Source organism: Calidris pugnax, unplaced genomic scaffold (genome assembly GCF_001431845.1).
Source record: "Calidris pugnax isolate Ruff unplaced genomic scaffold, ASM143184v1 scaffold70, whole genome shotgun sequence".
NCBI classification, from domain to species: Eukaryota; Metazoa; Chordata; class Aves; order Charadriiformes; family Scolopacidae; genus Calidris; species Calidris pugnax.
In genome coordinates, this window is record NW_015090862.1 from 5,374,397 (window position 1) to 5,402,308 (window position 27,912).

The following is a 27,912-nucleotide window of genomic DNA, read 5'->3' on the forward strand; positions in this document are numbered from 1 at the left end:
GCCCAGCACCATGGCTACTGAATGGTACCTTCTGAAATAAATATATTTTTGAAGAGGAATACTGTAATTAATGTGCAATATTCTGAATGCACAACTGATGGATAAGACTTTTTCAAGGAGCGAGTTTGCTTTTTGCAAGGTGTTTTAAAACCGCTATGCTGGGTCTCTGTGTTCTCCTGTGTGTTGTGTAGTTGATTAAAGTCATAAGACTACTTCTGAAAGCCAAGTCCTGCCAGCTACTCTTTCATTCTTAGGGCTGTTTGTTGAGAATGGCCTGCTTAGACATCTGTTTCCCTAACTGAACAGCATACGCTTTGATGTCATCAAAGCATATTCAGAGTTCCTTCCTCACAGTACTTTTTTTTTTTTTCCCCCTCCTATGATATTTTTTTTTTAACAGAAGTGCTTCCCCTTGGAGCTAAATAGCACTGTCAGGGCAAGAGGTGTTAAAAGAAAATCGGTTGGAGCAGAGCCCTTCTGCAAATCAGCCTTGTAGGTGCCTAAAGATTTGGTGGTGGTTGCATTTAAATTTCTGCCTAGGAATGCAAATCAGAGGGGTAGAAATAATGCCTAAGCATCTAAAATGCAAATTTTGTGTATATTTTAAAATGTGTTTGGGGGAAACATGAGTACCTAAATAGTGGCAATTTTTCTAACTAACATTTGACATAATGTAGCTATTAATTTATTCATCTTGTATTTCTTAATGTTTTAGTCATTAAATGTGTACATTCACCTCTGGTGCAGAAGCGTGTACATCAGAAAGGTGTGAATGTGAGAAGGGCATCAAATGCCTCTTGAGCCATGAAACTATTTATACCATACAGACTGTAAGTCATCGGGACAGTTTGCCTTTTAATTAATGTTCCAATATTTCAGGAAAAAACAGAAGGGAGAGGTTTTTACTTTTGAATATTGGTAGTTTGTTATTGCAGAGGGGTGATTAGGACAGCAGTCGTGATGCTGCTCTTAAGTTGTTGCTGCTCTGGCTGGAGTCGGGTCAGGTGTCTGGAGTGAGACAATGATTGCAGTGAGCAGGAAGGGAGGCACAGCTGTAGGCACTTGCAGGTGTAGCTATGACTTCAGTTTCTGTTCAGGCACTTTGACTGTGCTGCTACTTGGGCTTTATTTAATTTTTTATCAGAAATTAGTTAATGACTATCAAAACACCGGGACGGGATTTATTTGGACATGCAATTTATGAAAAACAACATCAGAGTAACTTCAGATCAGCAGGAGTTCAAATACTGAATGTCTCTTTAATTTTCCTATTTGACTTCTAAAAAGTTTTTAGATTGTCTTTTCTGAGGATATAGTAGCTTGTTTCAGTTGAACTGGAGAGTGTTTTTTTCCTCCAGAAACTTTAGAAGCCCTCAAACTGCAGTATCCCTGTTACTTGAGTTTCAGCACACTGTAGACATCTCTCACCCTTTTTCCATCTGCTTTTCCTGAATTAATCCTTTCAAGCTTGTTTCTCCTAAAGTTTAGATCCTCTTTATCGGCCTTCTTACCAAGTAAGTGATAGTAATGTGAAAGAAATGCTAATTTTAATGTCTACAACATTTCTAAGTGTGTTAGAATGTGTAACTGCAGGAAAATGCTGGCTTGGAAGGCTGTGTGAATATGTATGTTTTACATCATATCAATCTCATTAAAAGCTGTCTCACCAACTCCAGTGCTTTTTTTTTTTTTTTTCAGGTATAGCAAAGTGCTAACGTGGTGGCTTCTGCACTGGAGAAGAAGCAGTCTGGTTCTTTCTAGCCTTTGTCTCTTGCTCTGTCATCCTTCACTACCTTCTGACCAGGGCCGTTTTTGAGGAGCAGAGGTAGGGTTTGGTTCAGGAAGCTTGCAGAGTTCATGGCTTAGACTGGTGATAACCACTGTTGTAGATGCAATTCCAATGACTGTATTTCTGTTCTTCTATAAATAGACAAGTATCTTATAAACAAAACAACCCAAACCATGAGAAGAAAAGTGGCAGTTCTTTAGTTTTCTCCAGAAGCAAAAAATTGAATTCCAGAAACAATCTAGGGAGAGGCATAATTTGAGTTAGCCACACACGTGCTTCTTTCTCTTTCTCTGTTCTCTCTCTCTCATTTTTCATCGTGCTTTGGAAAACTAAAATGGCCACATTGTCTTTTGTTCCTGTCTGTCGTTCTTCAGGACACAGTCCATTTCAACTTCATGCCCTAAAAATGCTGTCACTGGGTCTCTAGCAATTATGTCTCGCTAGTGGATTACAGCTAATACAAATGTTAAAAAAACCCACAAACCCGAATGCCAAAAAAGCCCAAAACAAGCAACTCTTATCTAAAAAAGCTCTGCTGCTTACCTAAGTCTTTCAGGGATACTTATTGCTGAATTTTCCCTCTCATGGGCGTATTCCTGGTTTGACTTTTGACTATTGTATTAAGTGATCAGTTTTCATATAAACACAGAACATACTACAGAGCTTTAATACAATAATTATGTTAGGAAATTGAAGTTTTGGGGATAGTGACCTGAAGCATAGAATTGATCACTTAAATTGTAATTTTTGACATAGAAATGGAAATACTTTTTGTGTTTAAAAAATCAATTTGCTTAATTGAGCAGAACTTTTTAAAGCAGAAACCTTCATTTTCAGTGAAGATATAAATATTATTTTATGTGGAATTTGTATCTAAATCTATAAATGTTTCCCCTAATCAAGATGCTCCTTCAAGTGGCCATTTTAAATATCAGATCAGCTTCTGAAATTTATACCTCATTCCATCCTCATTTGAAAAGTAAGTGTACTTCAGTTCCTGTCATATTTACTCACCCTTTCTGTTTCTGTATTGAATATTCTGGTTTGTTTAAAGGAATGGTAATTATTGAAAGCAGCTTTTAAAAGTTAGAAGTTAATATTCTGAATGGTCGGCAAAGATGCCTGCGTTCAACATGTGATCACTGTTCACTGCAGCATTGCTGGCTCTGCTCAACTTGTTCATTAGTCACGCTTTTTAAATAAATCTCCCTTTAATCCTGATAACATTTGTATCTTTTGATTCAAAATTCCCTGCAATATCTTGGTATGGAAAATACGCTTCGCTCCAGGTCTTAGGACTATCTTGCACATTTTTTACCATTTAGAGAACATTTAAAACAAATTGCATTCAGAATACAGAGAGTAGAAACATAATTTTTAATGAATCTTGTGCTTAGCATTGCAAAGTGACAAATGAGGTACTCTAACTTACATGTTGATTTCTATTTCAGTATGCACTAAGCATAAAATAAAAATAATCTGAGACAATAATGTTTCTTTATATAGTTTATATTCTGACATAGGAAATGGGAATTGTATATATTTGAATTTATAAAGTTTTTTTATACACGTTGAAGATGTTTGAGGGTTTTACTATTTTATTTATTAATGCAGTTTCAAATCATGCTAAAATCTGATACACATTGATTTAAAATCTAAAAATCTCAGGGCTTAACCTGAAGAACTAAATGTGATTTTAATGCAAAAGTTATCAACTTAATTGTGCTAGAATTGCATGTAGTATACTAAGCATCCTTAAAATAATTAAATTACTAGTAATTTAAATCAGTATTTTAATTAAAATAGTTAAACAGCAAAGCATTTTCCAATAGGATGAAGTTTAGTATAGTATTGTTAGGTGATACAGTTATTAGGCTTGTCATATGGTTATGATAGATAGCTCGAGCATTCAGTGTGTTGAAATACGTTTTAGGTTTTGAGTGTTATAAAGTGAAATGTTCACACTCTCTGTTAACAATTTTACCTATCTGGGAATATTTTCTTCTGTGAATTATTTAACTCCCCCTTCATTAGGAAATAATTTAGGAAAAGTTTTAACTGATAGTAGTCACTATTAATGTTTCAAAGTATTTAATGGGAAATGAGGCTCCTTTTTTCCCTTAAATCCAGCAAAATGAAACTTTTCAAGGGCTTGTGGCAATGATTCTTTCAAATAGCAATGTTTTTATTTCTAGTGAGCAAGTGTTTTTTAAAACTTCAAACAATTTTAAAATTACAATTGCCATTGATGAAATTGCTCATTGATCACTTTGAGAATAGTGATCATAATGAACAAAGCACACATTTCAGCTTATTGTTGCATCGCAAAATCTAGATTATTTTTTAATGGATTTTCTTCACCACCTCTGAAACCATCAGGATATTTAAATTTTAATGTAGCTGTATATTTTTAAAACATTTTACTGCGTGCATGGTATTTTGAATATATTTGGGTGAGTAGTTGTTTTTTGTGTTCTTGCTCACTTTCTGTTTTGTCTCCGAAAGCGATCTTCACATCTCACAAATGTTTTCTCTTGGGCTGGATGAAGGTGGATGTTGTCAATGTTTTGAGAACAAAATGTCGTTCTAGAAAGAAAACAAAGCATGTAAGCATAACATTACTTTTAAGGCTATATATGTATATTAAGGTTCTATTCTCAAGTATCAACAAAATTGTCACTCAAGGTTGCTTTAAATTCAGACTAGTGGCAGTGGTGAGCCAGAACATTTCCCACTATTAATTTCTGACCTGTGAACAAAGGAATTATTTAAGTCACTTAAAAATCATGCAGTCTGATCTGAGGGGGGAAAGCAGATAAATTCATCATTGGTGTGAGTGCTGGGACTCAGATGCTTGTATTTGAACTAGGATAACCTGTGTGCCAAACATCTGTGGTGTTATTGCAGAAAAATGTTGTTTTCATTATACTTACTTTTGTTGTGTTTCCCCTGCTTTCACTCTTATTGTCTTCACTATAAGTCCTGGTCGACGGGTGCCTTTTGTCCATGGTATTATGGTTTGAACTGTGTCCCAGATATTGTCCCAAACTGCAGTTCCTTCCCATTTGAACTTTATCATTATTAGTTCACCAATATCAGTGTCCAGGGTCATGAGAAAAGAGTAGGTTTTATTCCCGCTAATACCTTCAACTCTGCAGAAAACAAAACCAGAATAATGCTGTCTTAATTATTATGGATTAAAGTGAAAAAAAGGAGTTTCTCTTCTCTTTAAAACCACAGAAACAACTATGCTTCCTTCTCCAGGAGGAAACATTACTTTCTTTGGGGTAATATTCCCCCAGCAGCATGAAGTGGTGAAGTGTGCTTGAAGAGAAGCAGAAGTAGGACAGTCTTCAACAGCTGGTGAAGCAGTATTGGTTTTTGACAACAAAAGAAAAGGTGTCCCATGATAGCATGTATGTTATGTCTTTAGTCTGATACAGCAAATGCTGACGCACGCTGTTACCTTTGCTTTTCTTAATAGAGATAGTTTCCATCATGAGAAGTATCCAAAATTTTTTACCTTGATTACAGCTGCTTGCTTATTTGTGTTTTAGTTGATTAAACCTCCCTGGGTTAAACATGGGATGGACCAAACATAAGTAGACAGGATACTTAATGCTTAGGGAAACTTCCAAGAGTACTAAATTTGTTTTATAGAGACTTTTCTTGCAAAACCTGTATGAATGTTGTAAAAGTTTGTGATTTTTAGGGAGTATGGGTGAAAAGAGGACAATTTCCAGTTCATCTTCACATAGGTGTACTAAAACGTTTCACTTGTAGCATGATTACATACATGATATGGTATTATAAATTGGCACTTTGTTTCTCACTTGTACAATGGCATGTAATATCAATACTCACAGAGGGATGGGCAGGTTTTTAGCATCCTCCTTAGTGCCTGTCAGAGAGATGGTAAAAGTTGGGTCTATCTGCTTGCCTTGGATTTCATTGATGAAGTGGATCTTGAACTGATAATGATAGACTGTAGAAAGGAAAAATTTGCAAAGTGATGAAATTAATGGTCAAAGAAGCAGTAGATTTCTCAGGCAAAAGAATTTTGCCTTTAGTTTTTTAAACAAATCTTTTGCTATTTAAACATAATTTTTTCTGATTGTTGTTGTGCTGTGTAATCCTTTAGGGTTTGGGGCCCTGTTGCTCTTTTTAAAAGGATGGAGAAAATAGAAAACCTGGGCTGAGTTTCTTTTGTAGGATAAAGCATTCTTCCATGGGAAATATTTCAGCTTTTCTGAAGTTTAATTGTTGGAATTTCTGGCAAGCCCTCTGTCTTGTCACCAGACAAATCCTTATGACTGGACATGCCTAGAGATGTATGATACAGATTGAAGACCTTATGCAATGTAGTCAGGCTTTTTCTCTGATGGGCTAGATAATTGCACTGCAAAACAGATGACTCACAAACTTTCCTTGACTGCATAATGATACATTGTGCCTAACATGCATCCATTAACAATATGGCTTTGTTCAAGGACATTACTATAAGAAAGATGTCCTTAATACTTCAAGATTTGGTGGGTTTCTAGAAGAACAGTGTTTAGGACGGTTTTTGAACTGAATATTGTCAGAATGAAGGCTGCCCAAGAAATTGTCAGTGTACTGATTACAGGCAGTTTGACCTTTAATAACATGAGAAAAAAAACCCCAACCCAACATACAGTTAGAGGCTATGTGCATACAGATATTGTCAGCTAGATTTGAATGTCCAAAACTCTTCTGTCTGGTGATTCTACCAGCCACCTTCTTGACAAAACTGCTAGATTTAGGTGTTAACAGAAATTACTTAGGGTTTTCTTCATCAGCAAAGACCACAGAGTATTTGGAGGAATTAGGACTGTTGTATCTATCCTTGTTATTCTGGTCAAGTTACAGATGGTAAACTGTTCTGGTAGACATTATTGCACACTAATTTTTGAGTAGAATGCTGCTTTTTCCTCATTTCCTCTCCTTACCAGCTTGAGGCTTCACTACCTCTGAGAATGGCTGCACCATACTGCTAAGGGAGTCATCTTTATATGCACAGACAATTTTTTTTGTGTGTACGCTGCTCCGAGTGTTCACAACGGAAGGTATTTGCTAAAAAGTTCTCTTTTTGTTGTTTGTCATAGTTTATTGTACGTGAGTGAACAATGTATTTTCTTTTGAAAAGGTGTCACTTGGTAGAAAACAAAATGGCCGATTCTTTGCTGCAAACCTGATGACCAAGTAACCAGAGAGGCTTGTGTACAGATCACTTTTAATTTATCCTGTCTTTCTCTGAGTTCTCCATGTAAAAATTGATTGTTCTAGTGTATATTCTGATAAAGGCCTGGACTTTTGCTGTGGTTATGATGCTCAATTTAAGGAAAAAGGTGAGTGTATTCTTATAAAAACTCTGACTCAGGGTCGCATCACAGCTTTATTATAAATGTTAACTTCTTTGTAACAACTGTTTTCTGTTTGAACTGGATTAACATGTGCTCCAGAATGTCACGCCATTAACTTGAAAAATGAAACATCAGATTTTGTGAAGATGTGGAGGATTGTGAAGTGTAATGCTGAGTTTCTCAAATTTCTTCAAACATTTTTTTAAGAGTGTTACAAAGATGACTTTGTACACATCCTCCCACAGTTGCCGCCTTGTTTGGGAACTTCTGTGAAAGGAAGCCATTGTCTGGGGCACTGATAGCTGCATATGCACCAAGGATGTTTTTTTGAAGCAAAACCAGCTCCAAGCATAAAAATGTGACATGTTTGAAATTGAAATCAAAGCCAATAAGATGCAGATATTTTACCACAAGCTGAAACTATCTCCGTCTCTGGAGAAGAATGCAGCACGAGGACCTGGCTGTGGTGAGAGTGGACGCCATGTCCTCAGAGCAATTCACCTTCCTAATTCTGACAGTGATCTGGCTGTACTGCAGCAAAATTACATGGGGAGCTAGGTGCGGCCTCTAGAATTTTCTAAATCTACTTCAAGTAGCTTCCTGAGGCATTTTTAAAAAGCAAAAGAAGAGATCCAGCAGATTCAGCAGCTCTGAGTATCAGTCAGGGCTAAGAAGGCCCCTCTGGAGCCATCACTGTATACTTCACAGCTGCGTTCATGGAAGAATTCCAAATTTGTTTTAAAAGTACCTGAATTTTTGTGGTTTTTTTTTTAAATCTGTGATACTGCAGTTGAGTACTGGGCACTGTGGGGAAAAAAGATGTAATGCAAGCAGCATTTTTAGGCGTTTCTCCTCAGGACTGGAAAGCCCTTGAGCTCTGAGGAGAGGGGTGGGGCGGGGCTGTGGCGCTGAGGGGACTGTGGCTGCTCGGTGAGGAGCTGGGCACACCTCACAGGTCTCCACCTCACAGGAGGAGCTGAAGAAAGGAGGTCATGAGGAGCACCATGCCCCAAAACTCCTGCACCAAAGGTCCCTTGGGAGAAGCATGTCCCTGCCATTTGTCCCACGCAGCTCTGCTTGCTCTCACTTTAAAATGTACGTAAATCTTCCCACTGGTGGATCAATGTCTGATCAACAGCAGCAGTTGCCTTGTGGGCTCTCTGACGGCTGAGTTGTAACCAGCCTACAGCTAGGCCTAGGCCATTTTGAAATGGAGACTGGCAGATAGGCCCCATTTCCCTGTCAGGCTACTTCCCCTCTGTCTGGTATTACATGCAAGAAACCACATTGATTGTCTCTCTGGGCTCGGAAAATTGTTACTTTGTGCACTTAATAAAGTAATTTAATGGAGATAAAGCTAGAGTATCAGTCCCTTTTAGTGGTACAGTTCTGCCCTGTAAAAGTCCATGCTATTCTGATGTCTATGCATTGTTTGAAAAGTAATAATTTATATGTCATCTTGTAGACTAATTGCAGATAAATTTTGGGCAAACTTGGAACAGAAGGTTTTACAGGCCTCCCAGAGTAATTACACTGTATTTTTGGCTTGGCTGTATGCCTGCATGTGTTACAACGAACTCACACAGGCCGGTTGCAGGAAAATCCTGTAGATCAGGACCCTGGGACCTCACATCCACAGTTAGCCTGTGGCAGGTATGCAGCATGCTTTTTCCCACAGGAATATTAAGAGTCAGGATCTTGATGAAAGGGCATCAAGACAGCCTACCGGTATGCTCAGTTGTCTCAGCAAATTGATTATTCCCACAGACGTTATAAGCATTCGTAAATGGGTAAAAGGATTGCTCAAAGCCTAGGCTCATCCTCGCACTTTGTGATCAATCTGGAAACTGTAACAAGTATTCCCACAAACCTTTGAAAGGCATATGTGCTCTTGTTCTCAAAAACAGTTGTCTGCTTTTTGGGAGCCTTTCCTCCCTGATGTTGTAGCCCAGTGTGTTGCACCGGTTCTTTCTGCAGCTGAGGCACATTCCTTTGTTGAAAGTGGTGATGTCGTTGCACCAGTATGCTGTGCTTTGCTTGTCGTTGTGAAGCAGAGAGTCAATGAACAAATGAACTGACCTCTCGTGGGCGCATTTCACAGTTTGAGTGATGCCTGAAAAAATGCAAACAACAAAATTTTGCATGCCCTTGTTCCTCTTTACCATTTCAACAGCAGAGGAGTACAATAACCAAGTATAAACATATGTTATTGTTTTCCCCCCACCCCTTTTACAACTAAAACATCATGATTTTACCTCAGAATTCATGCATTGTAGCAGCTTTACTGTTAGGGTCATCCAAAAATAGTTTGGCTGAACCCACATGACAATAAAATTGAATAATTTGCTGCTTAAACTTCTCTAGCTTGACTGTTTCAGAGTGTAAATATGAACCTTGATTTCATCATCCTGGCTGTATTGGTTAATATGATATACAATACGAGACTATATGTAGTCTTTCAGATCGTGTCACATTAAAGAGCAGTTGAGTGGTGGCACACTGTTGTCTTTTGGATGCTTACATGGTTAATGTCTTATTTTGGCCTGTCAGAGAGATGAACTCTCATGTTGAATTTTGCTTACAGCTAATACTGGGGAAAAAGGAGCAAAAAATGTATTAAATACATTAAAAATTATTTAATACATAGATCTGCTTTTAAGAGAAGTATCAAATTATTTTCTTCTGTGTAATCAGGATACATCGCGAGGGACTGTTTTTATATGTCCTCACTGATAAGCTTTCTAGCTGATGCTTGGCTTCACATTTGTCATGAATTATCTGCTAACGAGTAAGGCCTACTTTTAGATAGTGTGATGATAGCTGAGAAATGTCTTTGCGATGCAGTATGCTGGGTGAACAGTACTCTTTTGGGGATTTTCAGTGAACAGTTCTGGTTGTCACTGTGCATCAGTACCTTATCTTTTTTCAGTGTGTTACATCAGCTTCTCTATATGTTTATGTTTAGGTACATTGGAATTAAGCTGCTATATATAAAACCTAGTCTGGAACACTGGCAGTCAAGTCCTAGAGAGAGCATCATCTGCACAGCTGAAGGATGGGGCGTTGGGAAAAGGTGAACTAAGGAGGTGAGTAGTACAGCCCGGTGTTTTATTTGATTTGAAATAATTAATTGCACAGTAGATGAATCTGGCTTAATTAGAATAAGTTTTCTCATTTCCTCTACTGCTAAAACAAATACCTTTGAAATTATTCAGAAGTGCTTAACAGCAGGATGCTCGTGGCCTCATTTTCAGAAGCACTAGGTAGCCAAGTTCCTTACTGGAGTCGGTAAGAACAGTTTGAACTCGATACATGTGAAAATCAGAAAGCAATTTCTAGAAAAAAGGTTTCCTTGCATGTAAGGGGAGATAATACTACCATTAGATACCGTTTAAGACCACAGAGATGTGTAAAGGTTTCCCAGAGACAGCGTCAGTGCAGCTGCAATTCTGCTTCTCGTTTTATGCCACTGGTTCTTACCTGTAATTCCATATTGTGCAATGTGGTTATACACATGCATGATGTGACAGCCAGGCTGAAAGGTGCCTCCATTGGGGTAGAAGTCAAAATGAGCCACAGGTTGCTTGATGCCAACACTGAGACCCATGTGTTGTTTAGTGAATGTATGAATTGCATCTACAAAGTTTGCATCATCTGGAGATAAACGGTCTGTTGGCGACATTCCTTCAAACAAGGGACCGGCAGGGTCAAGGCCTGCAATAAATGCAAATAGTCCAGTTGTGATGTAGTGCAGACGGGCTGTTCTTTTACTGTTATGAGAAAAATCTGTGATAAATATTTAAAAATGGACAGCACTGGTACTTTACAAGGTCTTTGACTGATAGAAACAATGCTGGGAACACTTGTCCTACAGAAGGTACCTGGTTACACCAAAAGGTAAAGTAAACACAGGCGCTGTAATAAACAGTAACTGCTACATGCACAAGGACACAGGCCCAGAGATAGATGTGTTTGTTATAGACAAACTGTGCTCGCTACTGCTTTTTCACTTGAGGGATGTTTACTTGATTTTGTTCTTTCATACTCTAGAGGTCATGCATTTGAGAGGCCCTTTTGAAGACACCAGTCCCACAACAAGGTTGACTTTTAGCCCACATTTGGGACCTGAAACTTTATAAAGCTTCACTTACTGCTTAAAAGAGCTTTATGTTTGCTAGGTGTTGTTTATAATAATTTTTCAACTTGAAAAGTCTTCAAGGCAAATTATTATGGTATTCAGAAAAATAATATTCCACTTAGGGATTCCTGCTGATTTTTAGTTTGCTAGATATTGTGGTGTGGTGCTTTTTGGTTGGGAACTGGTTTATGGAAAAGCACCGCCTGCATAGTTTAAAGCTGCCTTCTGTTTTGAGGACAAGATTCTAAATTTGAGATTCTTCAGCTGGTGCTGTGGTCTAACATAATTGCATAGATGTAGCTGGACAAGAGTAATAACACAGGCTACAAGCAGGGATGTCACCCTGAAGGCACACTTTTATTTTTAATGGCTTTTATCAGTATGATCTTTTGGAGCTTATTGTTACAAATCTGAATAAATTCTGCTGAAGAACCCATATAGCTGTCACAATAAAGAATGTGTTTTATCCATTATCAAGGTTTCATGTACTAATGTGGTTTGAACAAGCATTGCTGATGAACTGAACTCCTTCAGCGTGTACACAGGTCTTAGTATCATGACACATTGTGTAGAATCAGCTTCTTGGCATGCAGGCACTCTCTTAAGAGCTGATTTTATAAGGGACTATGGTATGTGACAGTGAAACCAAGATCAGAATTGGGACTTCATACTACAATCATGCGTATTTGCCTCACTCCCAAATCAGATTAAAGTAAAATGTTTTCTCTGATAACTTAGATGTAGTGGATATGGGCCTCATGTAATGTGCACTTCTGTTTTGGTTTGGGGTTTTTTTTAAGCTGTCGTGTATTAAATGTGGTACTGTATATATTGTATCGATAGCATGAATGTATTTTCATTGGATTCATACTTAGTAAGTTACAAAACGTTACAGAAGGTTCAAAATGCCACTGGTTAAAACAATGAAGTGTTCTGTTAACTTTGTTTACTTTAAGCATTGATTAGGGATACTCTAATGATACGCTTCTTGTAAAATGTAATCCAGAACTGTCATTTTTGCCACAGGAGAACTGACTTCAATTCACCGTATGGGCAATGTACCACAATTGAAAGCTCAAGCACAATTAGCCAGTTTCCTTAATGTAATTTTCTTTTTAAAATGAGTTGGTAACAACGAACAGTGTATTTGAATGGCTTTGGGTCAAAATAGTGACCAAAGATCCAAAGCTGGTGGCTAACATTTAGTTTAAGGTGCTACTGGGAATGGATACAAGATAAATTCAAGCAATATGCAACTTGAAACTCTGGTTTGTGATTTGTAGTCTCCTTGCCTTGTGTATTCTTTACGTCAAAATTTGGACTGAGTTAGGAAAGGTCAAAGCTAGAAATGCTATGATACTTCATTCTGAAAAGTATTCTCATTAAATTTTCTAAATCTAATTTCTAAACCAATGGGATGAAACTTCTAATGTGGCAAATACTGCTATTCAACAGCTAAATATTGATATGACATTGATATGTCAAATATCTATGTAACTTAAATCAGTTGACTGTTACATTTCTTAACATTACAAGTCTATTACCTGTAATTCTTCCAATCTTGTTCGTACCACTGATAAAACTTCCAGCAAATCCTGAAACATGGGCTCCTAGGCTGTACCCAATTAGATGAGCATTGCTTCTGGAAAATTGAATGGATTCCTGGAAGATAGCAGCAGCTTGATTTAGATACAGAAAATGTGAAAAGTAAACAGTGAAAAACTTACTACAAGCTAGGAATGCCATGAGTTACAACACAAGAAATTTGTGTGTTGATGAGGGAGGTCAAATGAGGTGCATGGATCATGCGCTAAATTTCTTTGCTGGCTGAATGTTATTCCATGCCTGCATTCCACGCAGCAAGAAAATGCCACACTGCTGGGCACTGCTGTTTATGTGCTGCACTCAGGAAAAGCATCAACACAGATAGTAGAAGTTTTGTTGCTTTTGGTTGCAAGTGATGCAAACGTGCATTGCCTTTTGTCTGCAGCATTTGACTTTCCTATGACCATAAAATGGATATCTGTCCTTAAACTTCAGTGTAAAACAATCTTTCATAGAAAGTGCCGTGCTTTTTTTGCCTGAGATACTAGCACAAGCCAAATTAGAAGCCAAAGTATCAAAACACTGATCAGACATGCTAAGTTATACTGCAATGGCATGTCTTGGAGTAATTTGTCAAAACTGTGTATCTGATCTGAAACAAAACTATTGAAGCAGAATTTGCCTTGGGGCTTTCTTTCTACTTGATCAATACTATCTAGATCTTAAGCATTTCACCTGAGCTTCAAGGCTCAATGGTTTTCTGACTTAGACAGTTAAGAAAAATGTGGCATATTTTTCTTGCAGGAAATGCAAACCTCAGTTTTAATTTAATTTTTTGCCTGTCCCAGTGGAGTGGCTTTGCAGTCTTGATACCTCTCTCTTATGAAGATAAGGTGAAACCTGGCAACCTTCTTTTGAGAGAGGCAGCTCTTAGAAATCACAAGATCTTACCAATTTTCTTGGCAGGTGTTATTGAGATGTATGCCATTGAGATTGTTACTGATCATGCCCCATTAACTCTTGGACTAAGAGTGTTAAGATTTACTTTATTCTGTATTAAAATGTTGCAAAGCACTGCAGTTCTTACATCCCTTGAGGATATTTCTGTCTGTAAGCAGACAGAAGCATAGCAGAAAGATAGTTATGGGAGTGGGAATGAAGGATTTTTAAACTGTTAAACTCAGGAGGGATGCTTCTCAACAGAAGGAAGGTTTACTGCTTGAACACGCTCAATTGAATTCTGTGAAAATTTATGGTATATTTAAATCCTGGAACATATTGTGGTACAAGAGAAGCTACTACAATGCTGGAGCAAGGAGTCATTTATTGAAGCCTTGATTTGTTTGCTGTCTTTAATGTTGACAATGTGGTGTGTCCTCCTGGGAACTGAACAAAGTCCACCGTTTGATTCATTCAATAATTAAACTGCTTCAAAATACTACTCTAGACTCCAGCAACTTAATCTACATTTGACAGAGAGCTAAGGCTTCTTGTAATATAACAACAAAAAACAGTGACTGGCTCTTCTGCCTTCTCTTTTGTACCCACTGTCCCTAACTGGGCATTGTATCTGACAACAACTTCTAGCCCTGCCATTCCTGTTGAAAGCAGCTTAGCCTTCAATGATATTTGCTTCAGCTTTGCAGTGTATTTCCCTTCCATCTTAGACCTACCTGTATTCAAATTATTAATTTGAATTCATGTATTCAAATTAATGTATTCAAAAATTTATTGTGAGGTGCAGAAGTATGATTTCATTTCAAATTAGGTAGTTTAAATTAGTACTAGAGATAGATGAAGTTAAGAGTTGCTTACGGTGCCTGGTTTGTATGAGTGATTCTCATTCTTGTGTTTGCTTTCTGCCTTTTCTTAAATAATGCTGGAGGGCAGTGATCCCTTTCAGACATGTCTGCAGCCTTCTCATTCCAGCCAGGTTCACTGCTCCTTTATGTAGCAGGGGTTTTGATAAGTAGTCACTACATTAGTGTGGGTCTTTAGTCACTGCTGCCTCCATGTCATCTGCCTTGTGAGGTATATCTGTCCTCTGAAATGGTCTGCCTTTACATTCTTTTAGAGTAATCTTTGGAAAACTGAGGCAAAAATTAGACACAATGTCACGCTAGAATTCTGCATTAAAAGTAGAAATTAAGCACAGATAACAAACCCAGTTTATTGAACTAACCACTTGTAAATGGTGATGTGTGCTTGCTATCATACTGTGAGACTGTCAGTTGTCTATGCACATGCTAATCGAAAAGCTAAAGTAGCGTGAAATTATCTCACCTCTAAAGATATATCAAAATATTTTTATAAACAAGACCATGGGCTTTTTCTCTCTTGCATGATGAGTTTTATGAAGTCATATGAAAATTTATGGAAGAAAAATTTGCAATGTATTAAAGAAATGTGAATTAAATGAACAGCATTTAACTGGCATACTATTTCAGAAAGGTGGTATAAGCATAAGAACAGGTAAATTGGTCTTTTTCAGAGAAACATGTGTTAATCTGGGAGCTCTTACCTCCAGCCATTCCAGGAAGTCTGCTATCTCCTGTCCTATGTAGCGTGTATTCTGTACAGCAATGGGATAGTGCTGGTGAGCAAGTGTAAGCCAATCTGCAATGATCACGTTAATTTGTTTATGCTGAGACTTCAGAGCTGCTGCCATTTTCCAAATCCAACTTTCTAGAATCCCATCCACCTGTTTTATTAAAAAAAAAAATGCAAAACAAAGAAAAAATAAATTCTTAAGAAAAAACAATCTTGGCCCAATATTTCTTGTGAAAAGCTCAAGGAAACAAAACCCATTGTGTGAACAAGGAGGGCTCAATGCTGACAACCAGATTTTAGGGGATTCAGCATTCTTCAGTGATGAGAATCTTTGGGTCTTGGTGGACAAAAAAAATAAGAATCTATATAAGAACTGTGTAATAATTAATGTCTTGTAATATGAAACCTTATCATTGGCATGATGTCCCTAAACATTTTCGGTCATAATTGGTATTACTGATAAAAAAGAATGACAGAAATACCCAGAAAATTTCTGATTTCATTCAAGAGCAGCTGTCCCCATAAATTTAAGATTAAAGGGTTGGAGAGGGAGAGAAGCTGGAAGATTTCAAACCATCAGGTGTGTACCTTCTACAGCCATTCCGGTTTGAGATTTTTTTTTTTTTTCAAGTAATTCTTTTTTCAAGGACCTGATCACAGTTTCCTTACTAGCATCAAAGACTGCTTCTGATTTGATGGACCAGAATTATTATTTAATCTATCAGATTTAATTGTTGCCCTAGTTGCACGTGTTTCCTTAATTGATGGAACATTCTTATATTTTATGGTGTTTTAATATAATTTGGGAGTCTCAGTTCTGGGTTTCCATACATATTCCTATAAGAGCCCAACAGCTCTGCAAATTAAGTTAATGTGCATGATTAACTTCAATGGCAGCAGCCTCAGGTCCATGGTTTGTCTTTGAGGAGGGTATTGGTTTTGAACAGATTCTTACTTGGGAGGCTTGGCTAAAGTCATCTAGGGCAATATTTCATCCAAAGTCAGCTCTGCTGTTGTTTGTTAAGAGAGTTATATACATCAAAGGTAATGTTTGAAGTTTCTCTTTGTATTTGCTGATGTGCAAGAAAGATCCATTTTGCCCCTTATGTGATGGCATTGGTTCTATGAGAATCAAGGATCTCTTAAAATGACATTATTCCTTCTCCTCCTGCCTTTTCTTTGTTGTTTTTTTTTCCCCAACTGAGAAGCTGATCAAAAGTCACTCTTAGTACTGCTATGCTTTTTGAGAAAGGTTTTCATGGTGGATTTTTTTTTTAACAGTTTAACTGGAAGCAGTTTAGTAATAATTCATTGAAGTTGAAGGCTTCATTTTCAGCTGAAGGGGCTTATAGAGAAGTTCTCTTTAAAGGTCTATCTGTGAGAAAGATGTGGCAAGATTGTGTGCACTTCTTTTCAATAAGTCTGTAAATACCTGGCAGTGAACATATCAGAGAAATGAAACTTCTGTTCAGTCCTCCAGAGGCACAGCACATTAATTCAGCTACTTGTTCGAACTCTGCTGGCTTTAAACCAGGGCTGAATCTAATCCTTGGCATGGGACTTCTGTATGAAAAATCACTTGTAGACTCTTCCTTCGGAATCTCAGTGGGGAATATCCACTTTGTATTATTTCTAGCCATGATTGCTATCAGGGAAATCCACCATCTTTCTAATCACAACCTTTCTTCTGAAGTTACTTTTGGCACTAGCATAATGAGAAGGAAAGTATATCAAATCAGATGTAGTTTGAATTAAAAATAAAATGTGAGTTCCTACCGACCAGCCATGGACTATCATCACCAGAGGAAGAGAGGCATTAAATTGGCATTTATCAAGAGTCTCCAACTGATTAAAAAGAATCTGACAGCCTTCTTCACTTGTGTCTGTATAGAGTCGAAATTTGGTTTCAAAGTTTTGCTGATCTTTCTTCGTTCTAGTATGCTGACTCTGTGATCCCAGTGCCTCTGAAATGAAATTCATAACAACAGTCATAATAGGATGGAATCTAAAACCTAAAGAAGTTACTAGTCAAACACAGTTTATAAGACAAAGAAAACTAAACCATGTATAATTACTCCAGGTAGGCCTAAGCTGTACATTTTGGGTCAAAAAAGTGATCTCTTTCAAAGTTTGAGGTGGTCTAGGTCTGCCTCTGAGTCAATCTATTTCAACAATAACAATCACACAGGAAATACTGATCTTATTGCTATGGGCCCTTTTAAAATGCATAAGTATTTTAAAAACACAGTACAGATGTTGTGACTTTACAGTTAGTGCATGCACAGGAAAGCTCATTCATAGGCTACTAACTCTGCAGGGCATATTTTACTAATATGCATTTGGTAGTAATTGCTGAGCAAGCATCGTTACACTAAAATAACCATTTTATTCAGGTTTATAACTCTGCTTAGAGACTTAGGCGACTGCTTAAAACTATTAGACCACATTGTAAATGACTCTTTTTCTATAAAAAGGCAAGATGAAATATTCTTGTTCTAGTTGCAGTATTTTTGGTGGTTTCATTTTTGATAAAATAGCTTGGTACATATAGGACAGCATTTTGAGAAATGTCTATTGAGTACCTGCGAGGGCATCTGTACGTAAGAAAGTGGGGGCAAGGTGAACTGTGATCTTATCAACACTGTGAGCTTAGAAGGAAAAACATGAATATAGAGAAATTGCTGAAAAATAGAGTAAATTAAAGTAGAAGCTTACAAAAGAAAAAAAAGTGCACATTATGACATGCAAGCCTGGTGTTTCTTTCTAATAAGACTTCAGACTGTTTATTTATCTGAAAATAATCTATATAATAAATTGTTACTTAAGCTAGAAAAAATGGGGTTAGAAGAAAAGTTAGGGTGTGATGAACTAGAAGAATAACAGGTTACAGTTCTTTGTGTTGGGAAGGAAACTTTTAGAGTGGAGAGAGTTTACTGGCAGAGTTCCTTGGGGATTGTTTTTTGGCTAATCTTGTTTCAATATTTTCTTTAAAGAGGCAGGCAGGAAAGGTATAAGAGTGACAAAACTTGGGAGGCGTTTGCTAATACTGCAAAGACCAAAAACATCTAAGATCTAGATGACCTTAAAAATACAGCAACGGAAACAGGTAGAAATCTCATACTGTGAAGTGCAAGGTCATACAGTTGATAGGAATTTCTCTACAAATGGGGTTCATAAATTGGAAGTGACACAATGTTAAAAAGACTTGACTGTAGTAATCACTAACAAAACTGACTATGAGCCACTGCTGTGATTTGGCAGTGAGAATGGAAAATATAATTCCAAGATGCATCAAGGAAGATGTTTTTGGTAGGAAAAGAGCATGTTAGTGCCAATAAGTAAAAGGCACTTATTAACCACATCCAGAACAATGTGCATAGTGCTCATTACTGAGTTCAGGTGATACCCATTCAAGCTGCAACAGTTGCTCAGCAGCACCAATAAAATGGTCAGGGAGGAGGCTTTTGTTTTCATTAGACCTAACAAATAATGAAATATTCTCAGAGGTGAAAATGAAGTATTTTATTCACTGAGAAATAAGTTAAAATTATCTGTGTTACCCACACTAGTTAAATTTCAGTTCTTAACGTTTTTCTTGCATAAAAGTTCCTTAATAGAACATTAATATTACAAATATTGTATTTTATCTTCTAAGTCAGCACATTTAAAGTTTGTTGTACATCACAAATCTTATGTCTCTAGATGTTTTCAGAAAACATCTAAAATCATAGCATATTCATTTCTGTATTATATCTGCAAGTGTATACTGAGATTCTATGGCATTGTTGTCTTGACAAGATTTTGATAATTTACAAGATACTTCTGCTGCATTTACAGATGAACCTTTATTCTGCAAGCATATTTGGTGATGGGATACTCCCATATTTGTGTATTTGCAGTAGTGGCACCTTATAATGCACAGTACAGAGAAGGCTAATGTGAAAGCATGCGGGGTTTAGATCAAACTGTATTTTTGCCACATGTCAGTCTTGTTAAAAACTTTATTCAAAATTCTATTTTAGTATAATAATAAGACATGATACAAACAGTATATTTAATTTGGTTGAGTGAATGGCAATTCTAGCAAGAAAAATCCCAAACTGAACTGCCCTGGATGTGCATTGTTTTCTATTTGTCGCTAATTATTGTATGTTCCAAGTAACTCCAGGCAGCATTATGTTTCATAGCTAGGAAACATTATTGTAGAAAGTTGTTCAGACTTTTACAAGAGCTGAAATGTAAAAAGCTTGAAATTTAGTGGAGTTTTGGTTGTCAATATTCTTAGCTTCTGTGTCTCACATTTTTCTTTAATGGCACTTTTAACTGTGATAGTTAGCTAGGACTAAGTCTGGTCATTTCTTTGTTACAATGCCTACTTAAGAGCATTTCTGTTGGGTTTATTTGCTGGGAGAGGACTCTGTTTCTGAAGAAAGCGGTATTATGAGAAAGTGAATCTAGAAAAAGAACTGAAAATTGGAAGGAGTTTTAGTGATGTTGATATTCTTAGCCTCCGGTTTATTGAGACTTTGGTGACTAGTCTCTATACAGAGATAAGCATTGTGTTCTATTTTTAGCACAAAAAGAAAAACAACAAAAAAAAGTAACTTGAGCCTGTTCCATTGTACACATCCTTTCTTTGTTTTATGCCTTGTTTTCATTTTCTTTTTGCGCTCTCAGTGTTTGTGCAATGCAAAGGCACTTTGTCACTCTCCATATTGTTTGTGCATACAACAGAAAACAAGTCTAATAAATAGCTGTTTTCTTTACACATCAACTGTGAAAGTGCTTGGGATGCTTTAACGGGCGAGTTTTTGGCTTGCCAGTAAATCTGCAAAAGGGAATTAAAAATACAGTTTGAACTTCTTCATGGCTGTTAAAAGTTCTGATAGAATCTGTTGTGTTATTAGACAAAGAATTGCTTCAATCTGTTAATCCATGTAATGACTTTGAGAAGGAAATAGTCTGAAGAGCTTGGCTTCTACGACAGGCTCTCACTAAAAATGTCATACCGGTGACTCAGTGACATAATTGAAGGGAACTGCAAAGTTTCATAGGTCAGTTTACAAAAACAACAAAATAAAACTGCTAAAAATTTTCCTGTGCTAGTTGCAGCTAAGAGTGCCAAGATCTTTCTGGAACTCCAAAGAGTTTCTATTTGGAAAGTAGCCCTGACCCAGGTGAGTGAGTTGCTGACTTAATTTCCTTTTTCTCTGAAGATCCTGCTCTACAGTGAATTTTTCAGGAAGGGCAATGCAACATGGCCACACTGATCCGTGTGCTATCATAAGTTACCTTCATGCAGAGCAGCATGGTAGTCATGAGCAAGAAATGTTGTTGTGACTTCCTGATACTCTGGAGGAGATTCAGCCCTTTGCCTTTCCTTACTTTCTGCTAATAGTGTTTCCGTGAGGTGTAGTAAAGACTGTAGCTGAACAATGTGTTTGTAAATAACTGTAATACAGCAAAGTTTCTTGTAAAACATTTTGGGGTTAGTTTTGGCAGTCAAACAAAAAAACTCCTTTAGATTTAACCTAATTGTGTTTGCTTACTGGAAAGTAAAATCTAAAGACTGATTCCTAGTTGAACAAAATGAAACTTTTTTTTAATTGGGGTTTTAAAGAATATTAAAAAAAGAAGACACCTACATACCTGGTAGTAGGTCTAGTAGCCATCTGAAAGCAATGCACATTGGGAAGTGCAATAGAAGAGTTCAGTTATTATTCTTATTAGCATTTAATTATTATTCACATTATTAGTGTTTAGGTGATGCCTGCCCTGCTTCTAATAAGGTGAGCTCCAAGCTAAGATAAAAGGACCATATGAGGAATAATGAGAAAGGTAGAAATATGAAGAATTTTTTTTTTTTTCTGTAAGAAGAGGCCTTGCAAATAGTAATAATAGTGATAATTTCATATGGACCAAACTTAGACATTTTGAACTAAATCATCTTTTTACCTGAAGAAGCAGATTAATCCAGGAGACTGACTTGGATTGAATCACCTCAAAAGATGAGGAGGCATATGTTTTTCTTAACTATGACATTTTTTGAGTCCCTTCTGAAATTTACAGATGTGATAAGAATGCTTTAAGACTTGTAAATGAAAACTTTACTGGAAACTAGACAAAAGTCTGGACACTGACCAAGGTTTGAAAATATGAAACATATGCTTTTTGGGGGGACAGATCCAGAATCTAAATATTTTTTTTCCTATATCATGTCTGATTGGACACAAAAGTACAACTACAAAAACCTTTTTCACACCGCAAAATTTGCCTAAAGATATGTCAGGAATGAGGGCAAGGTATGGTAGGACTTTGTAATGTGAAGAGCAAAATTTTAATATTTGCGTAGTCATACATTTTAAATTCATCTTACAGTACAGCATAAAAACTTTGATTAAAATTGGCATTCCCAATTAAGGAAAGTAGCTTTTTCTGGCTAAGAAAAATAATGTTCAGCATCCTTCTTCCTGTCATGGAACTCTACAGGAAGAGGCTTGAAGATGATATTTCAATGGCACTCATGTAATCTATAGGCAATTGAAAAATTAAGTAAACAAACCTGAACGGAAGCTGAACTTAGGGCCATTGGTATGTTAAGGGTACTTAAAAATCATACACATAAGCATGCATGCACACACCACTACCTAGAGACAGCGTATTTTTTCTGGTTGCCTTCTGATGGCAGAGCACTGGAACAGAGAGGTGGTGGAGTCTCTGTCTCTGGAGACATTAAAAACCTGCCTGGACCCGTTCCTGTGCAGCCTGTTACGGTGGACCTGCTTTTGCAGGGGGGTTGGACTAGATGATCTCCAGAGGTCCCTTCCAACCCCATATCATTCTGTGATTCTGTCCCTTACCACAGCCTCCTTTCCTGTTGATTAATGGATTTGTCTGAGCCTTAATATGATCTCCTGTATCTTTTGGGTGGCTTTTACTGGTTTTCATACATGGACATGATTCCAGAAGAATGCTTATCTATTGTGATGTTATTTTAGTGTGACTAGTGTACAGTGCATGTAAGAAACATGTGACACAACTATTGTGGCCCCCAGAATTAGAGAATTCTGTTGTGAAATTGGGAAAAGGCAGTAATATGTTAATGATTTTTGTTTGGGTGGTGGAAAGTGGAATATATCACAGATCCCCTCAGGATCCCTGAGAGGAGAGGCTGTTAAGTAACCATTGTAACCAAGTTTACCATTAACTCTCTATTAATGCACTTTTAACCCTCCGTTGAAAAATCTATGAAGATGAGAGCACATAAAACTGCAACATTAATGCTGAATGTCTTCCCTGTATGTTTCATGGCTTTCAAATCATCTAGATATTGCTATTAGCAGGTGGCATTAGTGTTTCCTGGAACTGGAAGAAAGATGTGTTTAGAAAGAGGCTAATTTAAGAATTCATTGGAGCTGGTACCCCATTTTCATTAGTGAGGCAATGGTATTGTCAGTGGAAGGTATGCATAAAAGTGCCTGTTCAAAAATTAGCTCCTTAGTTATTGGGGATGATTCTGTCTGTCTGTGATTCTTTACCATTAAAGTGCAGAGGATACATTTTATTTTAGTTGAAAATCAGACACATCCAATATCTACCAAAAGTCTAATTTCTAATTCTTTACTAAAACACGATTAAAATTGGGAAATCTTTTCCTTTTTTTCTGGTGTCTAAATACAGCTGATCTTTCCTGGACACATTATCAGACACTGCTATCATGCTTTGAAGCACTGTGGAAGACACAGTGGTCTGACATAATCCATAAAAACTCATCCCACAGTTTAGCAGAGGGAACACTGTTCAGTTCCACTGTCCCTGGACTTCTCAGGTTTGTGGTTTTTATTTACCTAGGCTATTTGCGGAAGGGGTGAGGAACCTGGAAATGTGTTTGCAGATGTGATTAGCAACTATGATGTTAGAACAATCAGCAGAGACCCATATCCCAATAATTTTCTGGTTGTTTTTATTCAGAATTAATTTCTGGGTGCAGGGAATTGGAGAAAGCAGATACTGTGATGTCTTGTTTAGTAATAGCAGAACTATGATTTTTAAAACATTATTTTCATGTTAGTAAGGAGTTTAGACCAAGATGTTATTTCTCCCTCTCTTTTTTAAAATCAGAATGCTTTCTAAAGAACAAGTAATTTGAAAAAATACCCAGCACTGAATTAATGACATATACAAGAACTGCAAAATATATTCAGAGAATTCAGTACAGATCATTGTTTAGTACAATTTGCTTGGTGGTCTAAGACACAAATGAGCTCAACCTAGTCTCTGAGGTTGCTTATATAAAAATAATTGATGAGACCCTTGTCAGTTAATTTTAAATTCTCTACTTATGTACATCCTGCTGCTGTTTATTTGAAATTGGCTCTTTTGAAAGCATTTGGGCAGGTGGCAGAGACAGATACAAACAGTTTCAGTTCTTCAGAGTGCCTTAAATGGGATTATTTGGGGATTTGGAGAATAAAATGAGAACATCAAAACAAAAGTCTTGCTAAAAAATCCTTGGAAAAGATGATGAAACAGATTAAAGATGATCATGTTTTGGTATCTGCATGCTGTTGTGCGTCTTAACTATTTAGAGACTTATCTCTTTAGTCACCTGTGAATCAAATAATGCATTTATATTTAACAGTTTCAAAAGACAGAGAAATAAATGCAGTGTAACCTGTCCTGTAAGAGACAAAAACTACTAGCTTATCCTATTGCTTCCCTCTGTATTATCTGTTTATTGTTTACATGTTTTAGAGTATGTATTTTTATTCCTCTTCTTGCTTAATTTGTGTTTCTCTCATTGGTTTTGAATACTGGGTTGCCTCAAAATTCTCCACACCATCACTGCTTTTTGATTCTTGTGCCTTACTCTCTTAATCTTTCTCTTCCCTGTAAATACCCTTCCACAGTATGTGAAACTTCAGACCTTATTTTTCACATCTCCTTTATTTAGAATCAAATATTGAAGTGATGGTTGGAACAGAAGGCAAAGAAAAACACCCACCCTCCAAACTGTTAACTGTTCCTTTTGTCTTTTTATATCAGGTGAAAATTTCATGGAAGAATGCTGATTCTCAAAAGCTTGATATCTTTTTTATTGTCTGATTAAGTTCCTCTTTTCTATCCTTCATTGTGTCATAATTTTAAAATATGAGTTAGTTCTACATTAAAAATGTGAGTTTAAGCCCAATAATCAATAAGCTTGTGAGATTGTTGTTGCAAAAAACAGGGAAACCAGTGCACAAAGAAACCAGCAGCACCTCTTAGTTTAGAACTCATCTGCTGGGCTCCGGGCTGGTGCCCTGTGCAGAACAATACATCCAGATCTCTCTTCTCTCTTGCAAAGGGTGCAGCAGGAGGCACCAACCACACAACTATTGAACAGCTTGCATTATTTACAGGGTAACAAATATTCTGTCCTCCTTGTTTCCTCATCTAAAGTAAAATACTTCTAAATACGAATGTTTAGGTGCTGCTTGTGCAATGCACAGTTGCTAAATTGAAATTAGTACCTCAGTGATTTAATCTGATCTAATCTGAATTTTATGAACACAAATAGTGGAAAACCATTACAGTGAGTCTTTCCAGGAATGCTTTGGACTAGCACATAATCCAGGTCTCAAATTATTACTGTAAATTAATGTTAACAAATAATCATCTCTCCTCCATCTGTTACCTAACCAAAACTTCCATACTTTGAAGTAAGATTTAAAAGCAGGTAATGTTGGAAAAAATACTTCTGCCCTTCATGAAAATGCTTCCTTCCAAATATATGCATGACTAAATATTTTTGGCCGGGGTTTCTGCCAAGGTATTCAGATGCTGATTTGGAGCTTGCATTTCCTTTTTCTTGATACTAAAAGCAAAAAGAAGAAATAGTCACGAACTGCCTGGATGAAATATATTGGTTTGTACAATATTATCAGATAGAGGAAAGGGGTAATGAATAATGACTAATGTAAAACTAAGTAGATTAGGACTTTTCAGCCAGGAAAAAAGACAACTGAGAGTGATATTGATAGAGGTCTATGAAATCATGAATGACATGGAGAAAATAGAGCAGAGATCACTTGTATGTCTCTCGCAGTACAAGATGGAAGGATTATTTTGATAACAAAATATTTTCATAGGAAAAGATGATTAAATGGTTCTCCTCGAGACGTGTAGTTAAACTGAGGAATTCCTTGCTTTGTGTGATGCTGGTATTAAGCATTTATATAAGATTAGTTGGAAACTGGAAGTGTCTATGTAGGAGAAATCCAGTGAGGACACCGCCGCTTACTCAGGGAATCTGTGAACTGGAAACGGCTGATGACTGGGAGAGTACGTGGGGAAGTCTGGGTATGTAAGGTATGGAAGCTTCCCCTGCTGAGTACGTGTCTGCTTTTGGCCACTACCACAGGTGGCTGAACTAGATGGAACCTCAGTTTCATTCACTGTAGCCGCTCTTATGTTTGATGTAGAGCTACCCAGCGTTACTTCTGGCTTAGATTTTGGCTGGTTTTTGAAACAGAGATAACCTGTGGAAAAAAAACAAGGTTTTGGAAATATTTCAGTTGAAAACTTTTTTCTCTCCCTCTTTGCATCCAAGTTATAAGTGTTAATATTGTTAATATTTGTTGTTGTTGTTGTTGTTCAAAATTACTAATTGTCTGGAAATATTTGTTAGTTTTTATTAATTAAAAATAAATCTTGAAATCATAATTGATCAGCAGCATATTTAGGCTAATTTATGTTGAAATGTTTGGAACTTTGATTTGCAATTTTGTTGCTGTTAAGTTTTGGCTCTTTATCTAGTTTGGGCTGGAAAATGTACTTGGGATATGAAAATATTTTCCTCTTCAGCTCTAGTGAAAAGTCAAATTAGCTCTTACCCTGGAAGAGGTGGATAAAAGCTAAACAGGAAATGTGGATCAAAGGATCCAAAACTGTACATATACTTGCTTATAACATTGTGATTCAGAACATTGTTTTCTTCAATTCTATTTCTAAGGGACCAGGAGAAAACCTGTACTACTTATGTGCATATCCCTTGGAATCATTTCACATATACTGACACTATAATGACAGGTGTAAACTTTTAGTAAGAAGAGAGTCTTGCAAAAGATAAGACATTTTTGGAATTGTATTTTAGGATAGCTGTGCTGGAAGTAGGAGTTCATTTTCTTTCTATGGCCTTACTTATCTTGCTGTGTGATCCTGCAGTGAAATTGCTTGTCTGGTGCCAATTTGCCATGTCAGAAATTCAGCATAACTTCTGGATCACAGAAATCCACAGGATGAGGGAAAATTAAATACATGCAGCAAGAACCTGTGTTTGAAGCTCAGAAAAAATATAATGGGGAACTTAGAAAAATAAGAAGAAAGAAACATTAGAATCTTTAGAATACTAGCTGAAGAAGGCGTTAGCGAGTGAAATCCACTTGCTGAGCTGTGAGACAGCCCTGCAGGCCAGACTGCTGCATAATAGCTATATTCCCTGGAAGCCAGAGGAAGGGGGTGAAGGCGCAGGCACAGTATTCTTATGCACAGCCAGCCTTGTCTGCCCAGAGAAGTTAGTGAATTGTAGGTTTACTCAAAAATTTTTGGTACTAGCTATTCTCACAAACTCCCATTGTGAATATTTATGCTTGGCACCATTCTGATACTCAGAAAAAGACAAACACCTGCCTCAGAGTTTGCATTAAAGCAGTGGGAAATGAAGAGGTCAGTGGTGCATGGAAGATGATTGAGGGTTACAGTGGAAAGAAGGGGAAAAAAAGGAGGGGGAGAATTTGCATGAGTTTTAGCCTTAGGACTGCAGTAGCAATTGCAAAGAGATGAGATGGCTCTCCAGCACCAGGCAATCCATTGCTTAAGTGGTGCCTGGTTTGAGTATAATTAAATACCAGTCTACCAAAGTGGCCTGTGTTCAATTCAAGGAATAGAATTAAGCATCCAAAGGTCTGAGCTGATGACTTGGCATCTGATCCCTTAAAATTTTTGTAATTCCATGAAATCTGTTTTTCAGAGGAAATATTGGGAAAATTTTTAAGGATATGTAGTAACATACATAGTATGGAGGAGGTTGATTAAACAAAATGTACCTCCCTATTGGAGGGTTGATTAAAACAATAGGGAGGTACATTTTGTTTTAATCAACCTCTCTTCCCTTTCTTCTTGTTTCCTTTTCTCTTGCCTTTCAGATATGGTCTTGTTTTTCCATTGTGTCCTTTGATTTTTATTTTTTTTGTAGAGAGCTGTTTTATGTTTACTGACTTTGTCTGAAAGCCTTAGTTAGGCTAAAATAGCTGAGGGGAAATCCTGTTTTTGCAGCACATAGGAACTGTTTGCTTTGACAATCACTAGGTGTGTTCATCCAAGCAAGGGTTTGATGGTTTCACTGATACGGTATCAAAAGGCTTCAGTCATTTTAAGCATATCCTGAATTTCTCCAAACTAATTTTTTGCAGTGGATGCCTGTACTTATTTCTTATAAAACTAATGCAGTCCACACCATTTACAAA

The 27,912-nt window shown here is 37.0% G+C and overlaps 1 protein-coding gene across 1 annotated transcript in view; it reads right to left on the reverse strand.

The window, feature by feature from the left end:
- Window positions 1-3,143: 3,143 nt before the first annotated feature.
- Window positions 3,144-27,912, reverse strand: part of LIPC (lipase, hepatic) — a 53,284-nt gene continuing 28,515 nt past the window's right edge. Inside the window, exons 3-10 of the mRNA XM_014944506.1 lie at window positions 17,183-17,370; window positions 15,378-15,557; window positions 12,856-12,973; window positions 10,654-10,887; window positions 9,044-9,286; window positions 5,654-5,774; window positions 4,723-4,941; window positions 3,144-4,375 (exon numbers count right to left, since the gene is read on the reverse strand). Of these exons, the coding sequence (XP_014799992.1) occupies window positions 4,270-4,375; window positions 4,723-4,941; window positions 5,654-5,774; window positions 9,044-9,286; window positions 10,654-10,887; window positions 12,856-12,973; window positions 15,378-15,557; window positions 17,183-17,370 (1,409 nt within the window). The 3' untranslated portion in view covers window positions 3,144-4,269. The remainder of the gene's footprint in view (window positions 4,376-4,722; window positions 4,942-5,653; window positions 5,775-9,043; window positions 9,287-10,653; window positions 10,888-12,855; window positions 12,974-15,377; window positions 15,558-17,182; window positions 17,371-27,912) is intronic.